At 36.8% G+C, this 16,230-nt stretch overlaps 1 protein-coding gene across 5 annotated transcripts in view; it reads left to right on the top strand.

Moving 5' to 3' along the window:
• FBXL4 (F-box and leucine rich repeat protein 4) overlaps window positions 1-16,230 on the top strand; it is a 64,013-nt gene that overhangs the window by 27,616 nt on the left and 20,167 nt on the right. For all 5 annotated transcript variants that reach the window (XR_012834474.1, XR_012834476.1, XR_012834475.1 and 2 more), the window contains exon 6: window positions 8,070-8,283. Coding sequence is in view for 2 of the 5 variants with exons in the window: in XM_075747770.1 (XP_075603885.1) it covers window positions 8,070-8,283 (214 nt within the window). In the remaining 3 variants the exon portion in view is untranslated. The remainder of the gene's footprint in view (window positions 1-8,069; window positions 8,284-16,230) is intronic.

Genomic DNA, 16,230 nt, shown 5'->3' with positions numbered 1-16,230 from the left:
AAAAGTAGCTTCCTGGTAAGAGATAACAGTTCCTCAAAGGAGAAATCTGTCAAGTAATATCTTAGTTTTATTGCCCTGGCTGTCATTAAGAAACTACTGTCATGTGGATATTGCAGCATCCAGGACATGTAGTCGTGAACTCCCACAATTTTTCCTTTTGGATTTCGAGATATTCCTTACCCAGCCTGTCTTTTGGGAGATATTATGCAAAACAGAGTTTCCAAAGAATGGAGGTACTTTGACTTTCCTAGGAGTTCTATTTCACACTTAAGTTTTCTTTCTAGTTTACTCTTCAGAATGTGAGTATTGCAGAGGAGGTTCTCAGTTGGCTTGGGAGAGTGCATTGCTGCTTTTATCAGTTACCTCCTGATGTTAACTGTTGCTAAAAACTTAATCAAATTTTCAGACTGTAGTTGTCCTTTGCAGAAATTAAATGCATATTTCTGTCTCTATACGTAACAGCAGAAGACATGTGGCACTACATTGATTCAAGTAAAACCTTCTCTTGCTGCCTACTGCGTGAATGTTTCTCAATCAGTTTGTTGGTTTCTCTTTATCCTGCTCTCTTTGGCTCCCTCTCTGGTCTTGGTATTCTCTATTTCTTTCTCCAAAGGAAATTTCCAAATAAGGCGATGAGGTGTGCCTATAGAGTACCAAGCCACATCTTTTATTTTGGATTTATTTGATGAAAAAGTCTTCTTGCAACTTCAGGTTGAGTTGAAACGAACCTAAATTGCTTGTTCCAATACTTCAAGTTTATAAATTTTTCTTGTAAGTTGCTGCATAAGCAACCATGAATGGCCGTCAAACCAACTACTTGGAGGGAATTCTGCCTAGAAGTCTGGTTTGAAGCACTCTGTTACGCTGTTTTTAAAAGGCCAACCTATATTTGTCAATTCAAGGAGAAAAAATACTATTTTCTAAATGAAAGTTGTAAATAACTTCACAAAAACTATAAATTGCTGCAGTACAAAACCAGAAAAATGCTAGAACCAAAATACCTTATCCTCGCAGATAACAGCATTTTGCTTTTGCAGGGCCTGGTTTTTTGTTTTGTTTTCTTTATTTTTGCACTTTTCTCAGCACTTGGTGTTACAGTTGGCACTGTTGAATTCAAAACTAGTAGAGTTAGTTTCATTCTTGCAACTATACAGCTCAGGTTATGATTTTTGCAAGTCCAGGCATGTTGAAATGCTACTCTTGCTCAAATTTTATTTTGGCAAATATCCTTCAAAAATGTTTTTACCTGTCCTTTCCTACAACAGTCTTAAAAGAAGTAGCTTGTGTAAATTTATGTGTTGATTTAAAAGGTTCATATAGACATGATTGTAAGAAGTTATTGAAAATATATATTTTCTTGCAAAAATGTATTAAAGTAGAAAATTTTTTAAAAGATTAATTTTAAGAAATGTGACTGAAGCAAATACTGTATTGTCATGAGAAGATAGAATGCTTCAGGCATCTGAACATCCCGAGGCAAAGCTGAAGGTATTTTAACTTATTGATAACATCTACTCCTCAGGGCTAAAAATGACTACCATAAATTTTTCATTTCAGCATATAATATAAATTAACTAAACTTTACTGTTTAGACTGAACTAAAAGTATATGGAAAAGTGCAAGACAAATGAAATGAGTATCTGAGCCGTCTCAAGTGTTTGGAATGCAAAGTGACAGGGAATAAACAGAAATTTCGCAGCAAGCATTATGTAAGCAGCACTGCGTTTCTCCTGGCGTCATTGGAGGTATGGTGAATTTGTTCTTGCCAGGGGAATATCAGTGTGGGAGGATAAGACCTATATAGGAAAAGTGAGGCAAGTTAGCTGGAGGTATGTTAAATATCGAGGTGCTGAATAAATGCTCCGAGGTTTGAACAGCTCAAGGATGATGCCAGTTTAAAAACAGAGTTCCACATGTAAATTTCTTTGTATCACTGGTAATGTCACTAGCTTGTTTAAATTACTCTGCTTTAAATATCTGACGTATTAGGATTTTTATTTACTGCTAACATTTTATACTGTGATAATGAATTAATAGTGTTTTACTTTCAGGTTGGTGATGCAGTGTTTACATGACAAGCACCTACAGGAATACTACTTTAACAATTTTTTTGTTGTTAAAATTTGAAGGTTTTGGTTGCTGTTTAATAAAAGTGTATTTCGACAATGTTTAACTTGGTAAGGCTTTGCTTGCTACTGATCAAACTAGCAGGAAGGTCAGAGAAATTACTGAAACATACATCAAATACTCAGTCACAGGACACAGGAGTCATGTGGGACTGGACAAGGATTCTCAGTTGAAGAATCATGTCTGTCTCCTGCTATAATTTCTTAGTTTTTAGTAAAACCTGGGGTTGCTGTAACTGAGGTTAAGTCATAATGTTTGTTTTTCATGTTTTTATTGAAAATAGTTTCATCTGTGTTGAGAAAAGCATAAGATCACGTACTTAATATTCTCCCTACTTGCATTCAATGTTTTAAGGTTTGCTGACAAAAAATAAGTGTTATACATGCCAGAGTAGAAAATAACATTGTAACAGTTAGAATAGCTTAGAGGAAGGGAAGGGGACTTGGATTTAAGAACAAGATTATTTTACTCAGCTTCACTCCCATGCGTGCATACTCACATGCACCAAGACGACCGAGACGTGTGTCCAGCGAGGAGTCTCTCCATCTTCTGCCACCTCTGTCCTTTGTCTCCAAATCTGCGTGTGCTGAAAAAACTGCACATCCATATATTCAAGGGTCTTGATGACCTGGTAATCAGACTTCCACCAACACACACTGCTCTAACCAGCCCTCGTGTTTCTCATGTTTCTACGCCTCTGTGTACCCATACCCTATGTATGGGTACATAGTCATGCCAATCTTAACGCTTTTGTTACAGTTATCTGTACTTGCTGCTGCTGTTGTCACACAGCAGTCCTGAAAGGAAAAACGTCATTGTGAATATAAAAATATCTGAACAGGACTTTGAGAAGTATATTAAAATGTAATTCCGCAAGCCGTTGGATTAAATGCAAGACAGGTTGGGATTATGAAGTCCTCTGCCAAGTTTGAGTAAAAATATAGATAGAACTACAGTAAGACAGAGAAGACCTCAAGATCTTAAAGTGAAATGAGGAAGAATAAAATCCAAGTGGTTGTTGGGGTTTTTTTACATTATTATTGTCTGGTGGCAGGCTTAGGGAAGCAGGAGACCTGAGTAGCCAGAATGAGTGTGTAGTTGGCTTGAAGCAAGGTGAAATGGTTGTTTTCATCACATACTGGTTCTAGGAGGGAGATACCAAGGAAGGCTAGGCAAATGGGGCAGTTTTGTATCCGTCAAGTAATGGAGGTAACATCCCTGGTTTGGATGCTAGCATAAGGTTACACTACAAGGGAAAGTGCTGAAGAAAAAATTTCTCCAACTGTATGTTGTTCATAAATGGAAGTTTCTGGAGTTTCCCCACACACACAGTCTTTAACGCCAAATTCAGTGGTTTATATGTCAATGATGACAAAATGATTACCTAAGTTTTTCATTGAAAATAAATTTGGTAAAATCAGCATGATTGAAACCTTTTGAGATAATTGTACTAAAGGAATCTAAAACCAGGTAGCTATTTGTGTTTAGGAAGGATGAGTAGATGAGAGAGAACTGGACTGTGATCGTTGCTTGTTGTAGAGTTTTCAGTAACTTAGAACTGTGGGATATTGAGTGTTTACAAGGGCAGGTAGTGATACGACAAGTGGTAATGGCTTCAAACTAACAGAGGGTAGATTTAGATTAGATATTAGGAAATTCTTCACGTGAGGGTGATGAGGCACTGGCACAGGTTGCCCAGAGAAGCTGTGGATGCCCCATCCCTGGAAGTGTTCAAGGCCAGGTTGGATGGGGCTTTGGGCAACGTTGTCTAGTGGAGGGTGTCCCTGCCCATGGCAGGGGAGTTGGAACTAGATGATCTTTGAGGTCCCTTCCAACCCAAACTATTCTATGATGATTCTATAAAGTGGGGATCACAATGCTAACAGTGAAGCGTAGGGTTTGCAGTTCCATTAGAAACCACTGGAGCAAATGTTGATGTGTTCGATTTCCTCTTAAGCATATGTCTAAAGGTATTTTGAGGATTTTGTTCGGGACATTTTACGTGTCCAGTTCTGATGTGAAGGGTGCTGTCTTTTACGTTGATATTTTAATTTTGGATCTTCTTTGGCTCATGGGATAAGCTTATGATATGGTCATTAATTACAAGATTAGAAGTTGTTAATAGACTAAGTGACCCCATGATCATGATGGGTTTAACATCAGCATAAACAAATAGTGACTTAAGTGTTAATAGATGTATTTGATGTTTCATGAGGATTTCACTAGGACTAACTCACTTCCTAAAAGCTGAAGAAGGGGATAATGAGCAGCAGTTCTTGAAAACAAGCAGAAAGTGATGGAAGTGAGATTTCTTTTTTTAATTAAAACCAAACAAAGCAAAACACCATCACCACCACCACCCCAAAAAAAAAAACCCACAAAACCCCACCAACCAAAAACAAACCCCAAAACCCAACCAAAACAACCCCTGAAATACTGCAGTCTAGATTGAGGATGAACTTAGAGAGAAAGGCCCAGTCCAGTGCCTAGCAAAGTAAATGTACATGTTCACATTCTCCTAGGTTATTTAATCAGTCATATTTCATAACAAATATGAAGAGATGAAGGGAAATGACTTCAGAAATTGTGTGTATAAAATATTGATAATAAAAGCAAAACTAAAGGGATGGATGTCTGTGCAGAAAGGAGGAGAAACTAAAAATGGGAACCAGTCAATCCTCAGTGATTAAAGGAGAGGTCTGTGAAGAAGTGTTGATTTGAGTAGAAGGTGCTTTTTTGGGGGTTGTTTGTTTTCAGATAAGCTAAGTCAGAGCCAGGCATCCAGTGTCTGTTAAGTCTCAGAAGTATGAAGGCAATGCCACATTTGTTCTGAAAGCATGAGAACCCATGTTCTACCTTGCCATAGGTCTTTGAAGATCCACGTTAGCAGAAACCTCTGCCCTGAGCAGTCTGTTAAGTGCGAACAAAGATTGGGGTGTCTCGGTCGTTCAGAGAACTCTGCAGTTCTGCCTAATGTTCTTTGCCCTGTGCTGGTTGGTGATTTCCTCAAATTCCTTCTCCTGTTTCTGTTCGTCCCTTTACTTGATGCCTGTCAGCTTGTTCTTGTACCCTGCTGCATGTCCCTTATCCCCCTTGCCTTTCTGTTTAATGTCTCCTAAATAACCCTTTCCAAAAAGGCAGTAAAGCCATGAAGTGTAATGCTCCTTGCTGTCGCTGTGTTTGCTCTGCCTGTGTGTTTCAAGTGTAATGAATTTAAATAAAATGTTACGAGGATAATAACTCCTCAAGCTGGTGAGCCTGGAGTTCTTCTCCAAGTCTAGGGGGTTAAGTGAGTGTTTCCCTGATCTGTTAATGTTAACTTTTAATAGTCCTAGAAGGAGAAAAGTGTTGAGCTGTACCAATGTTTATAACAGCCAAGCCCTGTTAAATTATATGGCAGTTAACCTAACATCCATTATTGTAATGGAGTAATTCATAAAATATTTATCTGTTACAAATTAGAAGCTAGAGGTATAATAAGTGACGATTGACAAGGTTTTATGGAAAATATCACCATTCAAACAAACCTGATAATTTGTTGATGAAAGAAGCTGTGTGAATGTATTGTTAAAGCACTCATTAAATAGAGGAATTGGCTAATTGGTAATCAGCAATGAATCCATATGTCTCTACTCTGATTTCCAGGGGCTTTCCGTCCTGTGTTTCTCCATGGCAGTGTTGAACTCTATTGCTAGTCTGAAATAGCAGTTTAATGTTTAAATACCTGATGTTAATTGCAGTGAATTTTCATATCATTTCAGCTCTGGTGCTCCATAAGAAGGCTTGCCAGTCTAGGTGAATTCACTGTATCCAGTGTGAAAACAGCAAATATGTGCTTGGTGTTTGATTAAACTCTGACTTGACAAGCTAAAATAGATTCTGAAGAGAGATGGCAGAGTTAGACAAAAACAGTGGAAGAGTAGATTTGAAGGCCATTCTTGGCAGAACCCTGTGGCTCTGGGGCTTACGTCTCCCCTTTCATGTCTCAGTCCCTCTCTTTGTTTGCATAGGCTGATAGAAATGTTGGATGTTAGGGACCTCTGAAGATCGTCTACTCCAGGCTCCCACTTGAAGTGCCAGTGTGCCCAACGCTAGATCAGGTCAGTCAAGGTTTCAGGTGATTCTTGGAAACCTCCAGGGATGGAGATGCCACCCTGGAATCTCCTTTCCCTTCTGTGTTGCATAGGATCTGCATAATCAAACTAAGGCCATGTAATGTGCAAGATGAAAGGAATAAAAAATGGTGATGATGAATGGCAAGTATGACTTGAGTGAGTAATGAAAAAACAAAGGAGAAGGTTTGATAACTTGGATCCATTTGAATATGGACTTGAATTCCTGTGCTACTGTTAATGTCATTAAGGAATGCCTCCCTGAATGTGTCTGCTTTTAAGACAGTGTTTATTTCATCCTGAGGTTCAGCAGGAGCAAAGTCTTTGGAAGGCTAATACCCGTGTAGTTGTAGCAATAGGAGTTTTTGTGCAAGCAGGAGCCTTGTGTCTCTGGCATTCCTATTGTATCAGTTAAATCCAAGAAATAATACTAACTTTGCAGTGAAAGTGTCAGAACCTAAAGCTGCTCTGTCTGCAAGAAGCTTTTTGTAGGATAGAACTGGTAATAGAGTAGATCAGAATATTTATTATGAGAAACTAATTCATACTGTCTCACAAGTAGCTGTGTTATTCTAGGAAGTAACAAGGGGAGCTTATTGCAGCCCATAGGTTAGGAACTTAGTTTTTTCTACTGGATAAACTATTCAAATAAAGTGTAACAAAATCACTGCAAACGTGGGGTTTTTTTTTCCCTATTCAATATCAAACTTAAAAGTCTCGTGACTGATTTACAGTCTGAAGGTTATCTTTGCAGTAAAAAGGGACATAAGCTTATGTGTGGTTTTGATTAAAGCTTGGATTAGATATAATAAAGCTTGAATTTCTGTCACAAGGTCTTTGACAGAAGGTATAAATTTATTCAGAGACCATCAAAGTTTTTAAATTTTGAGTAGTTTGTCTTCTAAGATCTTAAATTTTTATAATTCCAATTAGTCATGTGAAATAGTCCTTAGAAATTTGTGTTCTAGAACAGCTACCAAGTGTTGATTTTGACTTATTTGTTAATGAAAGGAATGAGATGTCTTTCTGAAAGTCTTAAAATACTTATCCTGGATATTTCATCCATTTCAAAGTATTTGTTTAACCTCATTTCCACATTTGTGGATTTTTCTGAGATAGAGAAATAGGAAATTATTGGTGGAAACTTGCAGGCCATTGTCAAAATTGGCTTTGGAGAAAAGCATTTCAAACATTATCCATGTTTGCTCCATTGTCTCAGAGTAAATGGCAGGAAGGAAGTGTGTTCAAACTTTCTAAACCAAAACAGAATTTTCAAGACTAATATTAGTTTAATAAAAAGCCCTCTCTGTACCATTCCCACCTCTGATTATTCTTTTGCAATTCATTTTCAAGGTAGAATTGCTTTTTAAGGCTGCTTTAGTGACATTAGCCTCCTTATGCCATGTATAGCATTATATAGGCTCCTGTGTTTCTTAAAATGTACGTAGTCAAATATTGCTTTGTACAAAATATTGTATAATATCTAGGTTATGTCCAGTAGCAAGTTAATGTTGATGAAGCAGCCTTGACTTTCAGACTGCCTTTGGTTTTTTGAGTATTGCTCTCTAACTCAACACCTAATTGGTTTGGTCTCTTCTGGATTTGTACAGATTTGATTCAGAAGTAACTTCTTCAGAGTGGTTATGATTAATTTACTTTACCCTAATCATGTTTTCCATTAGTTAACTGAGGCGACATAAGAGCTGTGGTCTGTAGGCTTTTCATTGTTGAAAGGAACTCTTTCCTGGTTTACATGCTTAAGGTTTTGACAGTATTCAGAGTCTCACCTGCAAGTACGTTTATTTTTCGCTTAAAATGTGTTTTTTACAGGTTCTTGAAAGTTTGTGGCTCTGAATTGGTACGTCTTGAGTTGTCGTGTGGCCATTTCCTCAATGAAACGTGCTTGGAGGTCATTACTGAAATGTGTCCAAATCTTCAGGAATTAAATCTCTCATCGTGTGATAAAATACCACCTCAGGCTTTCAACCACATAGCCAAAGTGGGCAGCCTAAAGCGTCTCATTCTCTATCGAACAAAAGTGGAGGTAGGAACAAGTCTTCTTAACCTTTGCAATAAATACTTTCATTCCTGGTAAAGTTGTATTTTTTTTTTTTTTCACTAATGAAGGAGTGAATTAGAACTTTGCATGTAAATTCAAAGGTAAATTCAGAAAATGCAAAGGTAGTTTCAAAAACCATAGGGTTTTTTATTTTCAAAATAGCTTTTGGATTTAACAAACATACATAAAAAGCTTGCATGTTTTAACTTGCGTGGAAGTTTGGTGATTGTTTTACCAACTGTTTTCAGTAATGTAGTGAAATCACAAATGTGAAAGCTTTTCTTTTGTTCTGAAGGGAACACCAGTCGGACTGTATTTGGCAATATAATTGGGAAATTATCCTGTTTACTAACTTACTGTAATTGTCAACATTCTCTCCTTTAGAATGACTTGCTAATTACTAGATTCCTACTGTCTTTGTATGTTAGCAGTATTTGAGACATGGCACTCAAATTGTTTTAAAATACTTTTCATTTAGAGTGTAAAAATTACTTCTTTATGCAGTTACTCAACTGCCCAAATCAGGGTTGTTACCATTTGCTGCAATGTATTTCCTATCTAAGATGGAATGGTTTACATGTTACAGTTGAGAAGGTTGTTGTAGTTTACTACATTTTACAAATGTTGTATCCTAGTAAATTCAGCAATTTGGTTTGGAAGCAATTCCATTCCTACATTACTCATGTATTACAACCTTACTACTCTGTTTTACATGGAAGCACTCCTACTTGTTGTGCTTCTCTTGTTGCAAAAGCTGTTGCTTAGTAGAGCTCCGAAATGGAGGAAAAATATGTCTCTGCAGTTCAGGTTCTAGATTAAAGATTTTAAGAAGGGTTTGCTCTTATTTGTTACTTCTGCTTATGCTTTTGGCACGCAGAAGGGAGGTTATGCCTCTGGATTGTGAATAGAAGAACTGAAGCTGGAACAGTAGGTTCTGTCCCCATAGATGTCTAAGGGGAAACGGAATTTATAGCATCTTATTTATAAGCAGTTCACACCTAACACACGTACTACCAAGTTAGTTGAATCTTACTGTCCTTTTTTTGGTAAATCATATGTACGTTTGTGTCCAAGGCCTAGCTAGCTAGCTGTAACCGCGATTTGGTAATGCCAGGCAGCTGGATGAAAGGGTAGGCTGCCTGGAATGATTGGCATTTGCTGGGGGGTATGCAGGCAGTCCCCATGAAGCCAGCGCCCCTCAGTAACTTGTTACTCTGTGCTAGTTGCTCTGTGTATTGAAGCAATTATTAGTTTCTTCACACTAAAAAATAAATCGGTGAGCCCTGCTTTGAAGTGCCTTTTGTATAGAGCTCTGAATCAGTACCTTGGGTGTATCTGTTCTGTTTATATCTCACTGGACTTTATGTACATCTAGGATAAATCTCCCTACCTCACTTTGAGCATGGGCTCTGTACTTCACAAGGCTTTTTCAGATCTGAAAAAGATCATTGTATCAGAGGTAAAGATTGTATAACTTTATTTTTTTTTCTACTGTTTGATCATAATCTTCTTGATTCTACTCAGGTAACTTCTACAGTTTGAGATTTTGTGTTTGTAATAGTGCAGGAGCTGAGGTATATTCTGAAAATCATTGGTAACTGTCATTTCTTGGCTATCACTTTGCTGAACAAAACTTGAAATTAGATTGAACGTAGATGGTAAAGATTTCCTGACTTTGAAGCCCTTAAATTGTAAAGATTTGTTTTTTCCTTTCATGTGTATGGGCATGCATCTGCTTGTAGCTGACAAGAACGTTCATTCATAATCAAGCTTACTTAAGGTTGTGCTTCTATTTTATATGTAAGTATAAACAAAAGGCACTGTTTCTAACAAACCATGGAAGAGAAATTTCTAGAAATTTAAATAGGTAGATTGGAGAGGATACTTTTCTGTTACTTGTTAATATGAAGCCACTTAACAATATACATTGTGCATTGCAGGTGGAAAAGTAAAAGGAAAAGAATGAAGATGTAGCATAGGATTTGAATTAGAGGATTAGTTACAAAAGTCACAGATTTGTAGAAATAATGTTACCTTTCTCACCATTAGCTTCTCTTAATACACGTCTTTGGTTTTCTATACAAAGTAGGCTGCTTTTCCTTCCATACTCTAGCTGTTGTGGAGATGCTACGCAGTAACTGGTGTCTAGATGCAAAAACGACAGGACAGATTGATCAAGCATGCTCTCATGTGATTTAGACTTCTCTAAAACTTGTCAAAGAACAGGTAGTGTTCTTGAGTTTTGTGAAATTTCTGCTACTACTGCTTCTTTATTGTTGGAGCTTCTAGGGAGCAAACAGTGGAACAATGCTAATGTTTAATCAAGAGCTTGGCAATGTATTGTTGCCAGCTGGACCTGCTCAGAGAAAAGAATCTGAGGCCATGAATCCACTAAGAAAAACCGCTGATAAGTATGTGATTATTAAGAGAAAGTAAGAAAGAAGGTGAGAAGAACAGAGTGTGTGTGTGTGTTATGGTCCTCTATAAAAGTTCTGTCTCAAAATACAAAAAAAACCCCAAACCTGATTTAACCCACTGTTTTCTAAATAAATCAGTGGTTCGCTTGCTTTTGTTCTTAAAAATAAACCAAAGAACAAACAAAATAAAGCACCAAATCTTTTGATCTAAATTTTCTTCTTGCACTGTATTCTAGAATGGCAAAGGTACAGGTCCTACCATAATTATCAGTATCTTGTCATTTTTGTGTGACAGCAGAATGGCATCCCTGTTCATCTTGTGTTAACCTACTTGATGTAAAATTGGGGTGATGTGCTTCTGATACTACTGGACGTTTTGAGGTAGTTGCCAAACTGTGAAGAAGGAATGAATATGCAGAGAACAAGTAGGTAAAAAATTGACCAAAATGAGTTTTCCAATGCGGTATCATCATTTTCTTTGTGTGTATCTTACTGCATAATTAGAGGCAGTTACTGGAATTGGAGTGTAGTAAAATTAGATCAAATGAGAAGGGAGACTGCTTTTTATGCTTGTAAACACTCTCATGAGTTTATTGTTATGGCTGATCAAGGTAAACACTTAAGTTGAATTATTTAAGGGAAGTGATCGTATTTTTAAAAAAGGGCAACACTGAGAACAAGAAAAGCAAAATAGGACCTAATGCTATAATTGACTTTTAAAGGAGGGCCCCTGTCTGCATGTTATTTGTGATGTCAGTGAAAAAGGGGTTGTTTTCCTACTCCACCATTGTCAATCTCTATTGAAAATGCAGTGTTGTGTTAGAGCACATCTGAGTAACTGGTACAACTTGTTCTTTTGGTTGTGATTTTGGGTGTGTAATTAAATAGCATAGGATATGGGAAGAAGATTCTCCATCCTTTTGACAGTATGTGATAAAGCTGTTTCTGGTTTTGCATGATACTTTATAAAGTACAGTATTAACATTTTAATAAAATAAATGATATTTTGATTAAATGAAAACAAACTCCCATGTACCTGTCCAGGTGTAGGATCTCTTTTACTCAGACTATGTCTTGCATGTCTGCATGTCTTTCCTTTTATTTTTATTGGGTTTTTTTTAAATTCTAAAAAAAGAGAGAAAAATTGCTTTTAACATTTAAAGTATTTGTTGTACTTTTCTGTTTGTGTAACTACTGTGACACTAATGGATGAATTCTGGGAAAATACTCTGCAGAAAATTGACTACTGTTAATAGTTTTTATGTTTTAGGTACAGAAAACAGATTTTGAGGAAAACGGAAATTTAATAAAATTGACAACATATGATGTAATCCTCTGAGCAGCTGTTATGACAGTTTTTTGTTATTTTAGCTATTTTCTTTGAATAGGTTTTGTATTTTAAAGTATTACCATTGTCTCTGTAATCAAAGCTCCATTTTTTAAGCATATGTTTTTAGTGAAATGGCCAGTTCTGGCGTTCTGCTACTTTTTTGCGCTGCACTGCTGTTTCCGAAGACAGCTGTAATGTCTGGAGGAGTTTATGGTCTTTGGTCCTAACCCTGCTGATTCTTAAGGCTATATATAATGTTATTTCCTTGACTTACTGAGCGCAAGTTTCTGTGTACAACATCGATTTTCTGAAGTGAAGCTTCCAACACCCTTGAATTATTCCAACCTCTCTGTTACAAGAAGGGAAGTCCGGTGACTTTCAGTAACTTCTTCCAGCCCAAACAAATTAGAACAATGGTCTTGCATCTCTATACTCCTCCCCACTAAATAGAGCTCATTTTTCCACTGCTTTAAGGTCATTATTAAAGGTTTCGTTCTTAAAGGTTGTTTGATTGTGTATATAGATATATATGAAATTTGTAACTTGCTTTGAGAAACTAATCCCAACATTTTATAGATGTAATTTCTGCTCGCTCAAGACCACTATTATTCTTGTGGGATTTTTGTGCTGGTGGTTTTTGGTATTTGCTGATACATGACTCTCTGCTTTATTCATTGAGAGCATATTCACAGCATGATTTAAGCACTTCTTGTCATTGATACATTTAAAGAATACAATGAACAATGAAGATATTATTGTATACAGTAATTGGCAATGCACTTCTTTATGGTTTGAGTATGAATATTATCTTGATTTAATGCTTATCATGAAGTATTGCATCCATATAAATAATGCAGCCAAAACTGTATTTTAAAGAAACCAAAGCCACAATTATGGTAGGATAACTTGACAGTCTCCTTATTAATGCTGGGTGTAAATTTTAACGTGAGATTATATATTTCATGTTGCATGATATTCTGGATTCTTTATCATGCCTGAAGAAAAAGTTTTTAAAACTTGTGTTACAATTATAATCGAAATACAAAATTAACAAAATTAAATCAAATTACAGTGGACAAAGGACTTTATTTTGCACATGTTTTAAAGTGTTGTATTTATGAATTATATTTCTGATATATTTGACCAAGAGCAAGTTCAGGACTTGGGCAGCTGTAAGAGAGGACATTGGAAACCTTAGATACCAAGAAGAGACATAAGAATCTTAGCAATAAATGTAACAACTCTTACTTTCTTATGCCATGAGCAATGAAAGAGCGAAAGCTGCCATAAAATCATTCTACAGAGTTTTCAGAATTAACCTGCTATGGGTTATGTTATACTTCTGAGAGCTATTGTCTGAGGTTTTTCAGCTTGGATGAAACTTCATTGGCCTAGGTACAAATCTTTAGGATTAAGAGTTGCAAACAAATAGTGAGGGGAAAAAGTGAAAGGCTTTAACTAGAAAGTGGATTCTTGGGATGACAAATAATCGTGCAATACAAGGCCTTAATGGTTCCTTCTGGTCCCATGTCAGGCTTATAGGGCTGAATTTGGTCCTTTGAGCCTGTAATGTGAGGGGGAAGAATGAAGGTGTAAAACAGATTTGCAGACATAAGGGAGGGCATAATTTAACCAAATTAAGCAAAACCAAAATACAGTAATTGAATTAACTACAGAGACTATTACTTTCATTGAATTAATTCAGCAATTGCAGTGTTGCTGTGTCACAGTCCCTGCTGTGTCCCTGGTACTGCCAAGTAGCTGTAGAGAGCAAAAAGGTGCCCCTGTACATCCTGAATCCTATCCTGCAAGTGGCACTGCACCCATTTTCAAGGAGGCAAGTGCTTTGAGTTTTGAAAGGCAACATCTACACTCAATAATAATGTTCATTCCACCTTCATTTCCATGTACTCTTGTTCTTCTCTTGCATGGTGCTCATACAGTGTTCATATTGTGTCTGTTTTTGAACCTCTGTCATAAAGTTTTGGAGGTAAAAGTTTTATCACTGTCCAGGTCTTCATCTCAAAAATGGGCCAGTAATCCAAGTACATTGAGGGGGAGGGAGGAGCTGATTTTTAACAAATGTATTCCAATTCTCACCCTCTTCATCATGCTTCTTTCCATGATATGTCTTCCAAGGTGATAGCTGATGAACGCTCGAGGGAGACTAGACTTCTGCTCTAATGCCAGTTTATACTGCAGAAGAAAATGGTTTTGCTGCCATACTTACTTTGAATCTATAAATGAAAATAGTCTGTGTTAATGTCTCTATCCAGAAGGCAGCACTTAAATACAGTTATGATTGTGGAAATAAAGGGCAGGGTGGGGGGTTGTCCCCTTCGGCAAATGCCAGTTGAGAAGGTGTGAAAGGGACTGGCTCCTCCATCTGTTGAAGGCTTTTTCAGTCTGGTTGGAGCCAGGTGAGCTAGGTTAAACAGTCTCTGGAGGTCCCTTCCAACACTCAGCTCTTCCGCAGTTCTGTGACTTGGTGCCGATGGCACTAGTTGAGGACTTAACCCAGGAGCTTTGTTCTCCTGATCTGTGACCAGGCCAACGGCCAACTGTGAGATGCACTGTTTCTGTATGCCACACTTTTTCCCATCAGGAAAATTTGCGTAATAGCAACTTTCTCATTTTGTAGCTGTGGTATGAGGATAGATATGCAGAAGACTTTGAGATTCTCTGATATGTATGGTACTGTATAGGGCACTCTACATAGGGATGTGTATAAGGACTTGAAATACCCTACCTTGATAACATGTTTTTCTAAGTTGCAGGAAGTTTGGTTAGTTATGAAGCTCAGCCTTTTTCCTCTGGAAAAATTGAGAAAGGGATTGTTAAAGAAAGCTTGCTTAAGAGGTATAAGAATTTCTGTGAACTAAATGATTGGAGGCTTTCAGTGGTTATCTCTGGGACTACATGGGTATCTTGTTCTTCCCAAGGCCACAAAAACTGCCTTGTAAAGGATGGGGTGACCTCTTCTATTTGCTTCCTCATGAAATTGCACCAGTTAGCTCAGGGGACCACAGGACTTAAGCATAAAACAAATTTACCCACCATTTAGTTCTAATTTGGCATATGATTCCCTGTCATTTTCTGTAACATTTCATTTATCTGAAAACTAACATACAGAAAAGTGAAAATCGATGAAACCAAAAGATAGTGAACAGCTTGAATAGCTTTGTAGATGTCTAAATCCAACTTTAGTTTCCAGAAACAGTATATTACATATTTCGTGTGTTATTGAATGTTCGTGTACTATTCCAAGGCATGTTCGTTCTGTCAAAAATAAGATACTGAGAATAAGTATTTATCCTTAGAACTCAAAATCTTAGAAGGAGTCTGAAAACGAGTGCTTTCAGGAAAGCCAACAGGTATGAAAACTTTTCCTGAAAACTAAAGGTAGCACTGTATAAGTATCTAAAATTCACTTTATGTTCTTTTTTAGCTGGTTAAACCATTGACTTTCATGTGTTTATGAGCACTCGTATCATATATCATACCATCTCTCTAAAACTCTCAAATTCCCTTGTATCTTTAACATAGTTGTTTCAAAGTATCATAGCACCAACAAGTACATAACTGAAATTATCTTGATGCTTTAAAATACTGTTTGTGGGCAGGGGAGGAGACAAAAAAAAAAAAAAAAAAAAAAGACCAGAACCATATTTTACAGTTTCTTTGCTGGAGCAGATTTAGATAAGACTTGTATTTCACCATTGCTATAGCTTTTGTTTCCGCATTATTAATGTATTACATCCTGCTTTCTCTGAGAATTGCTTTTTGGGACTGTTGTAGGTTGATTGTAGGTTGTTTTTTAGATGCTGATGTACAATACCTTGAAATTCATGAAGTAGATTTTTTTACCTTTTTATAGGCAATATTGATTTGCCCTGTTGTACCTTTCAAAATGAACAGTTTAATAGAAGCTTACAGAATTCTGGCTTTGCATCTGATGTGTTTTTTAATTACTGTATTAGAATAGCAGATGCCAAGTAATTTCTGACATAGTTTTTTCATAGAGTGTGCCAAAAAAACCCCCCATACCCAAAAAGTTGATTTTTGGCTTTCTTCTTGTGCTATATAATGCCAAAGGTGTGTGTGGGAGTATACTGAATTTATATAGATTTTTAATTACTTTTGACAATCTTAACAAAATTACCTTTTACATTTGCATGAGATGTT

This window comes from Balearica regulorum, chromosome 3, assembly GCF_011004875.1.
Source record: "Balearica regulorum gibbericeps isolate bBalReg1 chromosome 3, bBalReg1.pri, whole genome shotgun sequence".
NCBI classification, from domain to species: Eukaryota; Metazoa; Chordata; class Aves; order Gruiformes; family Gruidae; genus Balearica; species Balearica regulorum.
Note: the sequence above shows the minus strand (reverse complement) of the source record. Positions and strands in the feature narration are given on the sequence as shown.